General features: G+C 42.7%; 1 protein-coding gene across 1 annotated transcript in view; it reads left to right on the forward strand.

The window, feature by feature from the left end:
- LOC117476961 (lysine-specific demethylase 6A-like) overlaps positions 1–15,620 on the forward strand; it is a gene marked incomplete at its 3' end in the record, with an annotated part of 69,539 nt that overhangs the window by 15,890 nt on the left and 38,029 nt on the right. The window contains 1 exon segment of the mRNA XM_034123647.1: positions 4,943–5,063. Coding sequence (XP_033979538.1) covers positions 4,943–5,063 — 121 coding nt within the window.

The following is a 15,620-nucleotide window of genomic DNA, read 5'->3' on the forward strand; positions in this document are numbered from 1 at the left end:
GATTGTACAGAAAGTAGTGCCGTTAAGTTGGATGGTAAGATTGTACAGAAGTTAGTGCCGTTAAGTTGGATGGTAAGATTGTACAGAAAGTAGTGCCGTTATGTTGGATGGTAAGATTGTACAGAAAGTAGTGCCGTTAAGTTGGATGGTAAGATTGTACAGAAAGTAGTGCCGTTAAGTTGGATGGTAAGATTGTACAGAAAGTAGTGCCGTTATGTTGGATGGTAAGATTGTACAGAAAGTAGTGCCGGTAAGATTGTACAGAAAGTAGTGCCGTTAAGTTGGATGGTAAGATTGTACAGAAAGTAGTGCCGTTAAGTTGGATGGTAAGATTGTACAGAAAGTAGTGCCGTTATGTTGGATGGTAAGATTGTACAGAAAGTAGTGCCGTTAAGTTGGATGTTAGTCAAGGTGAGAATGGAGATCCAATTGTTAACCTTTTACTCATATTTTATGGCACTGGTTTCTTTTAGTAGTTATTAAAATATTTAAGATCATAATATAGCATTGCTTACATTATCACAAATCATTGAATAGTATTGGCACGCAGTATATTGCCAGATTTTCTTTGCCAAAACACAAGGCTAGTTTCGCGGTCAATATCCATCTAAAACAAGCTTTGCCCTAAACACATAATACCTTACAAATACCCTGCACATTTTTTAAACATTTATGCCATAAAATCTAAACGTATACACCACAGTGCATCCTTATGATGGAGCTAAAGGTTGTGTTTTGCCTGGCCTCTGCTGCTGTTTAGCTGTCAGATGCCCTTTTCCAAGGAAGGAGTATTTCTCCGCTCATCGTTTGGCGACCGTACGCTGTGTGTCACAACCGATTCTGTCTAGCTGCGCTCTCTAAGCATTCACTATGGCTCCTGCCAGTGAAGGAGGGAGGGAGATAAATAAACGGGGAGGAGGCCGGGGGCAATGAGTTCAGTGCATGGAGAGGAGGAGGAGGGGGAGATTCAGTCACTTTATACAGCAGAAAAGCTCCATGCTGACATGCTATTGTTGTCATAGCTGCACAATGAGTGGGTTTAATGTGAGACACCGTGTTTGGTTTAATGTCCTCTCCGTAGACTGGTTTAATTTCAGGAGTTTATTGCTATCGCGACAGCAGAGTTTCAGCTCTTATCTTGCACGTGCTTTCAAATCAGAGAGCAGATAAACTGCAGACGCTGCGTCATCCATTTCAAACAACCACCATGAAGTCAGTCTAGGGGCTCAAATATCAACCTTTTTGTCACTGGTTCACTCAAACACACATTTGTACACCTTTTCCAACAAGCTGTTAGAGGTAGACGGATTTTCTGGTTACTTTATTTTGCAAACAACATCACGTTAATTCTTGTAATTGACCAAACCATTAGCTCTTGTTTCAGTTAATGGTCTCCTTGTATGCAGATGACGTTACTATTTATTTAAAAAAATAATCGCCTGTATCTTTTAAACACATTACAGTGGGTTGTCGTCTATTTCTAAGACATGTAGCTGATATTTCCCATCATGCATACAAGTATTTAACATCCATCTCTTCAGTCTTAAGGCCGCTACACACCCACCTGAGACCAAAGAACGCGTACCGAAGGCGTCCCGACTTTTACGTCAGCTACGTCGCCTGCGTCGGCTACGCCGCCCGCTACGCCGCCCGCTATGCCGCCCGCTATGCCGCCCGCCTACGAACACACCGCAAATACTTCAGTCGACGAGTGGCAATAACTGTCCTTACCAGCAGGCAGCGGTAGTGTGAATAGCCAATCAGAGTGATTGGGCCGATTGGGCCGACTTTCTCTGACCTGAAAAGGTGCCGTAAAGAGACAACGGTGCGGGACACACCAACCTGAGTAGGGCGCCGCGAATGCCCGACTGCCTCTGACGGCCTCTGACTCCCAAAATCGGGTTGGTGTGTAGCCAGCTTTAGAGTTTAAATAACTGACAGCTGGTCGTTGGGGAACAGGAAGTTGAATATTCGAGTTAAAGCTTCTCATCACTGTTAGAAGCTTATCATCTGAAAAGCCCTGAATCAAGACTTTCAGGGATTTGCCGTCTGTGCAGCTAACATTAGCTCAAGCTGAGAAAGTGCTGAGTCAGCCATTACATCTACTTTAAAGTGTTCTTGTTTTCCAGGTTTGAAAGTTTATCATCTCCTTTTTGTCCGTGGATGAATTTAAAACTGAGACAGAACAAAGTGCAACGAAGCTCAAACCTTCATTTCTTTTGTCAGTGTCTAAAGAAGTTGAGTCTTTCCGCTATATGGTTTTTTGTGATCACATTTTTATTGAGATTAAGACACAACATGTTCAACCAAAAGCACACCATTTGTTTCTTTAGAAAAAAAAAATGTGGACAACAGCAATTACTTACAAAATATACAGAATACATATGTAAGCTAAAAATAATTAATTCCGCTATATGTTTTATTTATCCAGTTGCATGTCCACGTTGACTTGGTGAACAATATGCCACAAGGAGCCCATTCAAAGCAGCTCTACTTCTTTACCTCGGGGCTCCCACATTTGCATATTGAAATTCAACTGCAACACAAGCCAAATTAAAATAACGACAACTCTTTTTAAAGCCAGGTGTGAATGCAAAGGCCTTTGTTCAGATGTCATTATCCAAATAAGTCTTCCTGATACAGATCTCATGTTGACGCCAGGTGAGAATCAGGAAAAAGTCTCACAAGAGGAAATGATTCCAATTCTTAATTAACAGTATGTAGTACTAATCTATAAATATGAGGGGTATAACAACTAATCGACTTAATCGATGACCAAATTAGTTGCCAACTAATTCAGTCGTCAATTCGTTGGGTCTATGTTGTTACTCTCTGTTTGCGGAGCTGGCTACGTCGAAAAAAACATTCGAAAAATGGCGGAGGCGTAGAGAAGCACAGTCCGACTAAAATCTTCAACAGCGTGGGAGCACTTCACTTTAAACAACCGTAAAAAGTGTGTTACCTGCTGGCCCGCCCCTCCCTACACGCAGATCAAGCAGACCGCGCGGGGCCTCATCTTGCGGAGGGGGCCTCATCTGATGCGCTAATGTTTCGCCGCTGCGAGGCTCCGACGCCATGGATGTATAACAAGAACTGGATACAGCGTGGGAGGCGGGGTCTCGTTCTTTCCTATGAGGTCATTGGCGCATGAGGACAAAATGGCCCAACTTTTGAGAGAGCGAAACGTCACAGATTACCCATCATGCCTCGCTGTCAGAGCAGAAGTACCCGTATGTGCGCTCATAGAGCATGCGCAGTTGAGTTGCCCCTTAAGCCCCGCCCCCCGAGCTCCCACTCTCAGATGCGCGTTCATAATGCCGAGGAAAATAACTGTCAGAATAACGTTATTAGCACATTTTACAACTTGAGGACCTAATGTTTTTAATAAGGGTTATACAAATGTTCATACTGGGTAGATTATTTGGTTATAAAAAAAAGTATCTGCTGATTTACAGACGTCTCTTTCCCAATGTTAGTCAATGGGAAAAAGTCTTTCTGGGCCCAGGGACGTCACGGACAGATACGGAAGTTGCAGTACCGCCGTTTGGACACAACGAATATTTTCCTCAGAGTCCGGCGCACTTCCTGGGGGCTTGTCCGGCGCTCGCAGTTCACGCGCGCGCGCCACTAGCACCCATCAATGTATTGATTCAGCTATTTCAAAGTGTTTGCAAATTTGCAGAAAATAGGTCAGGTTGAGACGCTGTGTGCTGTATTTATGTGTGTGGAAGAAAGTGCAACTGCAGAGACTATCTACCTATTTGTTGTAGCAAAGCCTGTTAACACTTTTTGTTTGTGATTCACAATTTTATTTGTTATAATTTGTTATAATGTATTATTCTTTATAACGGCTCAGGTCCATTAAAGTTAGGTTAGTTATCATTGTTGATAATTTGAAAGAACATTGTTTTTGTTCGAGCAACCTAAAGAGACATATTTTTTGTTCAAAACAATCTGTTATATAGCTTTTGCATATGTTTTATATCCTACATTTGGGTTGTTTTTGTGTGTTGATGTTTGGAAATGCAGTTTTCTGAATAAAATAATGAGGAAAAAAAATTGGGGTGCGTTTTTTTTATCGGATCAAATTAGTCGTTTGTTGCAGCCCTAATAAATATTGTATTTTAAAGTGGAGGGCTGTGCAGACATGTGTGCAAAGATGTGCAAAAAGTAGTCAGAGAGTTGAGCATGAACATGTTTTCTAGTCAACATCTGGCTAGAAAACTTCTCAAAGCTCCTCTGGGGATTGACTCCAAAGGAGATTTCACTCCGCTTTAATGCTTTTTGGTTGCACTTACTTATATTCTTTTAATATCTGACACCAAGTCACAGTCATAGCCTAAATATCAATATGCAAAATGTGAATGTTACCTGTCCTCAAGAGCTTGTGATAGTATTTCTTAATGCAGAACATATCCAGAAGCTCGAGTGTTACAATCAGGTTTTATGATACCGTTTGGACTTCCAAAAACACTGCATTAGTATCTTTTTATAAAGGTCCCTATACGTTCTGGCATTAGGTATTCTTCCCGGGGACATACACATGCAGCCAAACACATATATATGCATTTTGTATTACTAGCTAACAGGACAGCAGACGAGCTTAGACTGCACAAAAAGTAGTGCCATTATGTTGGATTATAGTCAATGTGATGAATGCAAAGCTCTAGTCCTGCTTAGATATCTTAATATCTGACACCTTGTCGCAGTCATAGCCTAAATGTCAATATCAAAATGTTGAGTCATATAGTGAGTTTGTCTGGTGGATGTGAAACCACCCCTGAGTAAAAGTCATTTTATCTGTGGTAGAAGAATGAGTCAAGGAGGTGATGTACCTGCAACACGAGGGATTAGTTTCAGTATCGCAGTTACTGTTGACTTCAATATTATATATTTGTGTTCTCTTTTGACTAAACGCTCTCTGTTTCTGTGTATTTTCCAGGTCAATCAAGGCGTTCCAGGAGGTTCTTTACATCGACCCCAGCTTCTCCAGATCTAAAGAGATCCACCTGAGACTGGGACTCATGTTTAAAGTCAATACAAACTACGAGTCCAGCTTAAAGGTAAGAGTGAAGGGTTTTATTTATTCTTTTGTAATATAGGCTTTATTGACATTTGGCAGCGAACAATTACAGTGTTTTACATATTATACATATATAATAAATATTTGTCAAGAGTAAAGGGTTTTAAATGATATGAATGAAATGGGAGTCGTGGTGTTTGTTTTTGGTTCAGGTCACAGTGGCCCTGATAGGATTGTGTGTGTGTGTGTGTGTGTGTTGTGTGTGTGTGTGTGTGTGTGTGTGTGTGTGTGTGTGTGTGTGTGTGTGTGTGTGTGTGTGTGTGTGTGTGTGTGTGTGTGTGTGTGGTGTGTGTGTGTGTGTGTGTGTGTGTGTGTGTGTGTGTGTGTGTGTGATGTGTGTGTGTGTGTGTGTGTGTGTGTGTGTGTGTGTGTGTGTGTGTGTGTGTGTGTGTGTGTGTGTGTGTGTGTGTGTGTGTGTGTGTGTGTGTGTGTGTGTGTGTGTGTGTGTGTGTGTGTGTGTGAGAGATTTCCTTTTATTATTTACTTATTGATCCGCTAACAGAGAGCTGTGGCTTTTGGAGGTAGAGTCGTCGTCCACCAATCAGTGTGTGTGTTTTTCCTCCTGAGCAGCTATTTTGGAGGCTTCCTCATGAATGAACGGGTGTGTGAATGCTGTTGTAAAAGCTTTGAGTCGTCTCAAAGACTAAGAAAAGCTCTTTATAAACACAGCTAATTTACCAAAACCATGCTTTTGTGAATAACGAGGAAAACCATTACAACTTTAAAGTGTGCACCCTGACCACAAACCCCTTTATTTTCAATGCTTAATTTGCATGTTGTGATGCCGTGAACAAGCACTTGTACCCAGCATATATCTTCCATTATTCTCTTAATACTAGGGCTGCAACAAACGACTCATTTGATAATCAATTAATGAAACGATTATTCGGATCGGTTTTAACGGTACTACTACTTTTATACTGCTTATCGATCCGGTCCTTTAACGGTACTCTTATCGGTTCTTTTGGGGGAAAAGGAGGTAAACTAACTAAACAAATTGTGAACAAAACTAACATTGCTTTTTATTTAAATTAAATACATAATATTTCACATCAAAAGACAACAATCGTATTAAATAATCTGTAAACAGAATAGCTGAAACTTTAACAAACTAAATAACTCAGTTCCCTCTAATCATTAACTTGTGTTTGTATCATTGAGTTAGCTCCGTGTGTTGCTGCTAGCATACATAACACCTGACGTGGAAAGTTACTCGTGGATGGGGCTACAGAGCCACTAGAGAGACAGTCGAACCCGGTGCATTCCTCCGTCTGAACGTGGAGCACTTTTGATAAATGTTTAGACAAATTGCTCGTGTTACCGCCCCTGACATGCTCAACTCTAATTGCACTTTAGGTAACGAGCATTGTCCACATGGAGACGGGTAAAGTTTAACCACACCTCGGAGCGCGTTCTCTCCGCCATCTCCTCCGTGTGTGTGTGTGTGTTGCTGCATGTAGCAGCAGCTGTGTGTGTGTGTGTGTGTTGCATGTAGCAGCCGGGTGTGTGTGTTGCATGTAGCAGCCGGGTGTGTGTGTGTAGCATGTAGCAGCCGTGTGTGTGTGTGTGTGTTGCATGTAGCATGTAGCAGCCGTGTGTGTGTGTGTTGCATGTAGCATGTGGCAGCCATGTGTGTGTGTGTGGCATGTAGCATGTAGCAGCCGTGTGTGTGTAGCATGTAGCAGCCGTGTGTGTGTGTTGCATGTAGCAGCCGTGTGTGTGTGTGTGTGTTGCATGTAGCAGCCGTGTGTGTGTGTGTGGCATGTAGCATGTAGCAGCCGTGTGTAGCATGTAGCAGCCGTGTGTGTGTGTTGCATGTAGCAGCCGTGTGTGTGTGTGGCATGTAGCATGTAGCAGCCGTGTGTGTGTGTAGCATGTAGCAGCCGTGTGTGTGTGTTGCATGTAGCAGCTGGGTGTGTGTGTGTGTTGCATGTAGCAGCTGCGTGTGTGTTGCATGTAGCAGGCCAGTGTGTGTGTGTGTGTTGCATGTAGCATGTAGCAGGCCAGTGTGTGTGTGTGTTGCATGTAGCAGGCCAGTGTGTGTTGCATGTAGCAGCTGTGTGTGTGTAAACCGCCCCGCCCCCTCGCACACAGACGGGAGAGAGATCTCTCGTCTGGATTGGAAAGATCGAAAAATCATCACAGACGCATTTTGTAGTCTTATTGCGTATTAGAAACGGAGTTGGCGACACTAAGACTGCGATATAATGTTTATGTAGCAATAATACATAGACATACGTTTTAAATGTCTCCAGTACCGATAAAAAGACAGATAACGTTGGAGCTTAACTGCGCGTAAAACACACGTGATGACGTCACCAACAAATCGACGACTGAATTAGTTGGCAACTAATTTGGTAATCGATGAGTTGTTGCACCCCTCCTTAAGACTCCTGTCCTGTGGACTCTTTATACTCGGATGAAGTCGTCAGAAATCTGTTGTTGAATGTAGAAGAAACGCACTCCTCTCTTCCTCGTCTCTCTTTGAAGGCAGTGATACCGGCATCATCAGGGGATCAGTTTCCTCTCCTTCAGTCTGCTGTGGGGTCAGAGAGGATCCTTCCTTCCTCTCTGATCCTCAGAGGAACAAAAGGCTGGAGGATCCTCTGTCTGCTGACACCTGCGAGCTGCAGCTGCTCAGACACTGATAAAAGCAATGAGATGGAGCCGCTGTCTGTTGTCGGAGAGTCACGACTCCCTTCAATGATATCTGATCCTGAGCTTTTGTCCGACTGTAGACGTTTAGTCACAGGAAGTTGCAGATAGCGCTGGGCAACATACATGTGTGTTTTACGACCGCTGTATTCTGTATTTGTTGTAACGTTGTTCATGCTGCCCTCTTGGCCATGTCGCTCTTGAAAAATAGATTTGAATCTCAACTTGTACCTGGTTGAATAAAGGAGATAGAGATGTATGTGGTGGAAACTTCTGAAGCAATAGGAGTCAGGACTGTGAAGCTGCAAATTCATGTGACTGTTACTTACAATCGACAAAGTTAGCTGATAGTTTTCTGTGTGGCTAACGAGCAACGATCGACACACAACATTGATTTACATTACATTTCATTTAGCTTAAACGTGTATCCAATGTGACATCCAATTAATGCAATCACCCGATAAGATACAAACTCAAAAAGCAAGAATCCTGCAGGTTCCTTTCAATCAGCCAACCTTTATAAGTGTTACGTACAAAAGAGAGATGTTGTCTTATTGGCCGAAGTGCAGTGTAAACAGGATGGTTTTCAGTTTGTTATTGAAGACTATTAAACTATTATTAAACTATATTAAGACTATTAAACACCTGAGCTCTGTAAAGTTACTTGCACATCTTACAACATTCTCTTGCAAGAAACTGTTATAAAACATAACTGGCACAATTTTAAAACGACTTCAATTATGGGATATAAGAGCAATCACATCGACCAATGGATTCTTGTTCTCTGTCCTTTAAGATGGACATGGCGTGGGAAAGATGGTGTTTTGTAATTGTGAGGGAAACTTCTGAAGCAATAGGAAACAGGACTCAGAGAGACACGAGGAGAGCTGGAGCTTTGATGGAGTCAGGACTCGGAGAGACACGAGGAGAGCTGGAGCTTTGATGGAGTCAGGACTCGGAGAGACACGAGGAGAGCTGGAGCTTTGATGGAGTCAGGACTCGGAGAGACACGAGGAGAGCTGGAGCTTTGATGGAGTCAGGACTCAGAGAGACACGAGGAGAGCTGGAGCTTTGATGGAGTCAGGACTCAGAGAGACACGAGGAGAGCTGGAGCTTTGATGGAGTCAGGACTCAGAGAGACACGAGGAGAGCTGGAGCTTTGATGGAGTCAGGACTCAGAGAGACACGAGGAGAGCTGGAGCTTTGATGGAGACAGGACTCAGAGAGACACGAGGAGAGCTGGAGCTTTGATGGAGTCAGGACTCAGAGAGACACGAGGAGAGCTGGAGCTTTGATGGAGTCAGGACTCAGAGAGACACGAGGAGAGCTGGAGCTTTGATGGAGTCAGGACTCAGAGAGACACGAGGAGAGCTGGAGCTTTGATGGCAAACACTGACGGTTTATTTGGAGCTTCGGCCGGAGAATTCACAAGACATGTCACGGGCCACGAGTTGACCACACGGTTGAGATGCCACAATCAATTCTGAAGAACTCTACCCCAGACCCGTGTATTTAGATAGTTCAGAGAGAGTAATCAACATTGTGGATAACAAGATAGACTCATAACACCTCTATCAGCTGACGCCAGCAGACAGGAACAGGGAGACAGAACACTGAGAGCACAGCAGCCAAGGTTACAGGTGCGTGTGCTCAGTCAGGACAGAACTGATCAACTGGGTCACAGTTATGGGCCTTGGGAAATATTTCCCCAACAATATATATAAATACAAGTTTAATATATGGATATTGTGATATAGGATAGGGCTGTGCAATTAATCGTATTTTAATCGCAATTACGATTTTGGCCTGCCACAATTACGAAAACAACATAATCGAAAAAAACTATTATTTTGCTTTGCTAGGTTGTGACTGCACTGCAACATATTTGATCTAATGTATTTTGGTCTCATTTATTTGTATTTATCATATTTATATATGTTTAGTAGCTTGTGGAAGTGCGCTCCAAAATATGTGTTGATCTTGTTTATTGGTATTTATTATTTAGATATTATTTATTTAAATGTATCATTTATTTTATTTATTTTTGTATTGGTTTTTCAGTTGAATTATACGTTCAGGGAAATCAACAGTTAAAAAGATACTGTTCAAATTATTATTTGTATTTAAAAGTTCAATAAATGGATGTTTTCAAAGTCAATGAATAATCGTATTTAATAATCGTGATATCAATTATTGACCCAAATAATCGTGATTATGATTTTTGCCATAATCGCACAGCCCTAATTGAAAGTATTTTATTGACTTTAAAAATCATCGTATTTCTTCCGCTAAGAAAAAAAAAACTCCGCTCCACGGCGTATGAACGGCTGAAACGGCAAACAACTTTACGGCAGCACTCATCGAGGTTTCCTGTAACTGTCTGTTCACAGTTTCTGATCCACTAACAAGTCCTTCAAACACTACAGAGCCCATACTGTGTTCCTGTTAGTGTTCACTTCCTGTCTGTCTTCTTCTGGTGATTTATCTGACGTCCATCGCTCTGTCTTTTACCCTCTTTCTCTTTCTTGATCCTCCTTAGCAACGGTCATTATAGTCCTTACTGTACTGTACTACGGTATTAACGTGTCACATGTTCTGAATCGACCAATCAGAATCGAGTATTCAACTAAAGCCGTGTAATGAACATGTCTAATATATGGATATAGTGATATAGGACTAATGCTGTGTCTTCCCTTAGTACACTTCACTTTGAAAAGCGTTGCTATGTGTGAGTTTCGACCGTGTAACGTTGTCTTAAATCGAATGTGGACTCATCACTGCTGTTAGCTAGCTAGCAACGTTATCATTCGCGGTACCAAATCAGTGCAGATTGCTCAATTCATACAATTCAATTAATGATTGCTTCTTTTCTGACTCGAGAGAAGTGATGAATTTGATTAAATTAGTTTTGTATTTGTATTAAATCAACTGAATGCTTCCTAACTTGAGATTTCTTAGAACTAGTTGATGGTGTGTGTGTGTGTGTGTGTGTGTGTGTGTGTGTGTGTGTGTGTGTGTGTGTGTGTGTGTGTGTGTGTGTGTGTGTGTGTGTGTGTGTGTGTGTGTGTGTGTGTGTGTGTGTGTGTGTGTGATGTGTGTGTGTGTGTGTGTGTGTGTGTGTGTGTGTGTGTGTGTGTGTGTGTGTGTGTGTGTGTGTGTGTGTGTGTGTGTGTGTGTGTGTGTGTGTGTGTGTGTGTGTGTGTGTGTGTGTGTGTGTGTGTGTGTGTGTGTGTGTGTGTGTGTGTGTGTGTGTGTGTGTGTGTGTGTGTGTGTGTGTGTGTGTGTGTGTGTGTGTGTGTGTGTGTGTGTGTGTGTGTGTGTGTGGAGAGGTTCAGTATTGAGCTGCACGTCCTCACTTTATCTCAGAGGAGCCCCTCCCTCTTCAGTCTGGATCACTGCCAGACACACACACACCACACGCACGGCTGCCCCACTTCTCTACAGGGAGTGTGTGTTAGAGGAGCAGTGATTGAATAAAGGTAGGAGAGAGAAGAGAAAGGAAAACAAGAAATTGTTAGACAGTTTTCTACAGATGATGTCGATGAGCGTTGAAAGGAAGTGAAAGTTATTTTTATGAAGGATGCTTGTTTCAAAGTGCTTCCTCCTCATTGATCCCATTTTCCTTTAGAGCACATTGGATAGAGGAAGAGACTAGCGATGGTCAGATTGAAGCAGTTTCAGATTTGACATTCATCACGCCAATTCATTTCTAGATGAATCAGAAAAAGTCCATTCCAGTCTCCTTAAAGTCCGAGGTGATGTCTTTAAATGTCTTTTCAATCCATGCATTCACTTTATTATAATAAAAAACGGAAACGCAGGAAATCTCCATATTTGAGCGGCCGAAAAAAGCCTTCTCTAACATTTCTTGCATTCAAAAAACAACTTAAATGATCATATAGTTGAAGAGCCATCAATAGAATAACTGTTTCATCTCTACCTCTGACACTCGCTCCATTCTTCCAACGACTGGTGGTTTAGCCAATAGGAGAAGGAGAAAGCAGAGTGTGTGTGTGTGTGTTGGTAAGGTGATGAGTCGGCTGTCTCTGCAGAGCTTTGAGCTGAGGAAGGAGGTGAGATAGTGTGTGTGTGTCGATGTGTGTGTGTGTGTCCAGCTTTGAGGTATTGTGTGTCATCTCTCTCTGCACTCTCCACTGCAGCCGTCTGCTGAATAGTAATCAGTGACACCAGGATAGAAGAGAGACAGAGAGAGAGAGAGAGAGAGAGAGAGAGAAAGATAGCGATAGCAGGAAAGAGAGAGGGAGGCGAGACATGAGGAGGGAGGGAAGGAAGGAGGGAGGGAGGAATGCCAAGCTGACAATCCTACTGCATTATCTGTCTGGTGGCAAGTGTGAAAGACAAGGAAGGGAAGGATAGCAGATCTCCAGGAAGATGTGCCTGAAATATAGGTAATGCATTCTCTCTGTGTGTGTGTGTCTGTGTGTGTGTGTGTGTGTGCATGCTGTGACATTTAGGCATGATGTTCATAGCATAAAAGGAGTCTATTTTAAGCGAGGTGTGTGTGTGTGTGCAGTGTGTTTGCAGTGCGTGTGTGTGTGTGTGTGTGTGTGTGTGTGTGTGTGTGCCCCTTCTGCCTATTGATATGTGGCTTGAAGCGATTCTGTTTCTTCTTCTTCTCTGAAATGTTCTGCCCTTGCAGGACAGTCTGTTCTCTGCCTCTGAGCTGCATTCACTCCTCCTGCACTTTGCAGGATGTGATGCAGAGCTGTGAGTTTTTTACTGACCCAGATGGAGAGAGAGAACGTGTCTGCCGGTGCCTTTTTTAACTGTCGGTGTGTGTGTGTCGGTGTGTGTGTGTCGGTGTGTGTGTGTGTGTGCCACGCTGCAGCTTTTATTATCTGCAACACAACCAGTCATCTTGGATCCACCTGAGGACTCCCTTTGCACATTAACAGGAGCAGACACCTCGCTTGGATTTTAACATGTTCCACTATGCGTTAACATTTCATTTAAATGTGTGGTTTTCAAATCGCAGGACGCACAATATTTGTTAAACGGTTGAATGTGTGTTACGGTAGGATCTGGATGGATTCGTTACTTGTCGTTTTCTGAAATCGTGCAGACCGATTATCCTCTCAGGTGTTGTGTACGAGTGTTTAAATCGGCTCTGCACACTTTAAATGCACCTATATGTAACATGAGGTTAGAAAAATTGTGTCTTATAGATATGTCAACATTAGAGCTGCTACGATTAGTCAACTTAACAATTAGTGTGTTGACAGAAAAACATATTTCAGGTATTTTTTAAATGCGAAAATATAAGAAACTGATCTTAAATTGTGGTGCTTTTCTGTTTTGTATCATCAAAGGGAATATCTTTCTAGATATTTGAAGACACCACGTTGGACTTTAAGAAACGGAGATGCACATATTTCCCTATTATCTGATATTTTATGGATTACCATTCATCGCTTAAGACAAATAATAACTGACTACTTGGAGAATTGATTATTAGAAATTGTTTATTGCAAACATGCAGCCTCTCAAATACAGGGGTTTCCCCCTTTTTTCTTTATACATCCCATTAAAGTTATATCTTTGGCATTTGGACTGACTCAACTAGATATTTAAAAACATCACCTTGGACTTTAAGAAACTGAAATAGAAATTTTTTGCTTTTTTCTGGATTACAATTCATCGCTTAAAGGCCCGGACACACCAAGCCGATTTTGGCCGACGATGAGCGTCGACACGCCCTACTCAGATTGGTGTGTCCCGCACTGTCGTGTCTTTTCAGCCGTGCCGACACCTTTTCGGCCGAAAACCTACGCAGTCGGCCAAAGGCTGTCAGCAAAAGAAATCACTCTGATTGGCTGTTTAGCTTAGCGAATCAGTGCGTGAGAAGTGAAACGGAAGTGAGGGACCGAAACAAACTATTAAGAAGGCACATCTGAGATTTCATTTAACTCCAGTTCTCGACACAGGTTCGGGAAAGCCCCATGAGCTTCTCGCTGTAGAGTGAAAATGGAACGCACACGCTATTTGTTGTTTGTTTATATCACGCAGTCTGTTCTTCTTCTCTCGGTGTATCACGCAATCTGTGGGTGTTTCTCAATCGCAAGTAAAGCTGCTCCAGAGCCACTATTTCAAGCATACTACGTCATCGAGTGCCGCCGAAATACTGTTCCAATCTCCAGCATACTTGGAAATCTACCGAGCCCGGCGTACTCCGTTTGGAGAAATATCGAGGCTGCACATGAGTAGACTCCGCGGTCTTAAAATCCCCACAATGCTTTGCGCACGGACCAATTTCCCCAAATCTGTGGCGGAAGATGTAAGAGGCGGGGCCTCTCATATGACGCACACCTGCACACTTGCTAGCGTGTTCCACACTTCGTTTTCCGAATGCCAGGAAGTATTCTTGACTCGCTTCTGAAGCAAGATGCTCGGCAGACATGTGCTACCAAGCAAGCGTACTCCACATTGAGAAACACCCCGTCTTCCGGTTGTTGCCTCTTTTGAATGACGAATACACACTACCGCCGCCTGCTGGTAAGGAGAGTTATTGCCACTCACGCATGCGCAGTTCGTACGTGCTTCTTGGCCGTCGGCTGAAGTCTTTGCGGTGTGTTCCAGTGCTGGCCAAGACGCAGGAGACGCGAGGCGACAGAACAGTCGGGGGTCCGTCTGTGTCAGTTCTTTGGTGTCCTAAACAAGGACCATGCATACAACTACATTATGGTTTATGCAAGATTGAGCTTTCCATCTGCAGTTCCTGTGGTCAGAAGCATGGTGACTTACTTCCATGTCAACATTGGATTAGTCAAGGGTTAGGGGAGAATCAATTAATCTGCATTTTTGATGTCATGAAATGATCTGTCCAGCCTCTCAGATACTGGGGTCTCCTCCTTATTTCTTTATACATCCCATCAAAGTTAATATCTTTGGCTTTTGGCGGGACATTTAAAAGCAACACCGTGGACTTTTAGAAACTGAGATGGACGTTTTGACTTTTTAAACTTTAAAATCCATCTACTTTATCAGATCAGGTGCTTGTCGGAGTATCTTCTGATGCACTACAATGAAACATGAGGTCAGAATACTGTCCGCTCAGCACCATGTGAGCATTAGCGCTGCAACGATTGGTCAATAATCAATACGTGGATAGACTGACAAATAATATTTAGATAAAACATCAATTTTTTTAAGTAATGAGTGTTCAAAAAATGCTGTTTTATGACCTGCGTTTCTCAGTTTACTTCCTATTAAATAAGTATCTTTGTGCCTTGGATTGACAAATAAGATATTTAAAGACATCAGATTGGACTTTGGGAACTAATATGGAAATGTTTCACTATTTTTAGACATTTCTGGAGAAGTAGCAATGGATAATGACAATAGCTGTTCATTGCAACTCTAGCCAACATATGAGGGTAAAGGGAGTTGGAGGGTCCGGAGTCAGAAGGGGAACGAGGCATAGATATATATAGGGATGTCCCGATCACCTGTTTTTGCTCCCGATCCGATTCCGATCATTTGATTTTGACAATCTGCCGATACCGATTTTTCCCGATCCGATCTTTATGCAATGCATTAAGAGAAAAAAAAGGTAACAGATAACGGCTGGTCATCCAACGCGATGAATTCAGCTATCTTGGCTGTTATCTTTTTGGCCTTTTCACTGTTCTGGGGCAGTTTCTCTTTCCTTTTAAAAGTCTCTGAAAGTGTCGGTTGTTTCAGTGCCGTTACCCGAGTGGCCGCTGTGTACTCGTCGTGTTGTTGTTGGTGTTTGTTTCTCAGGTGGCGTATTAGATTGGTCGTGTTGAACGTAGCTCTGTTCTTTCCACCACGCGGAACCTCCGCCTTGCAAACATTGCATCTGGCTGTTACACTGCCTTCGCTTTCAATTTTATAATACTTC

Source organism: Trematomus bernacchii, unplaced genomic scaffold (genome assembly GCF_902827165.1).
Source record: "Trematomus bernacchii unplaced genomic scaffold, fTreBer1.1, whole genome shotgun sequence".
In the NCBI taxonomy this organism is placed as follows: domain Eukaryota; kingdom Metazoa; phylum Chordata; class Actinopteri; order Perciformes; family Nototheniidae; genus Trematomus; species Trematomus bernacchii.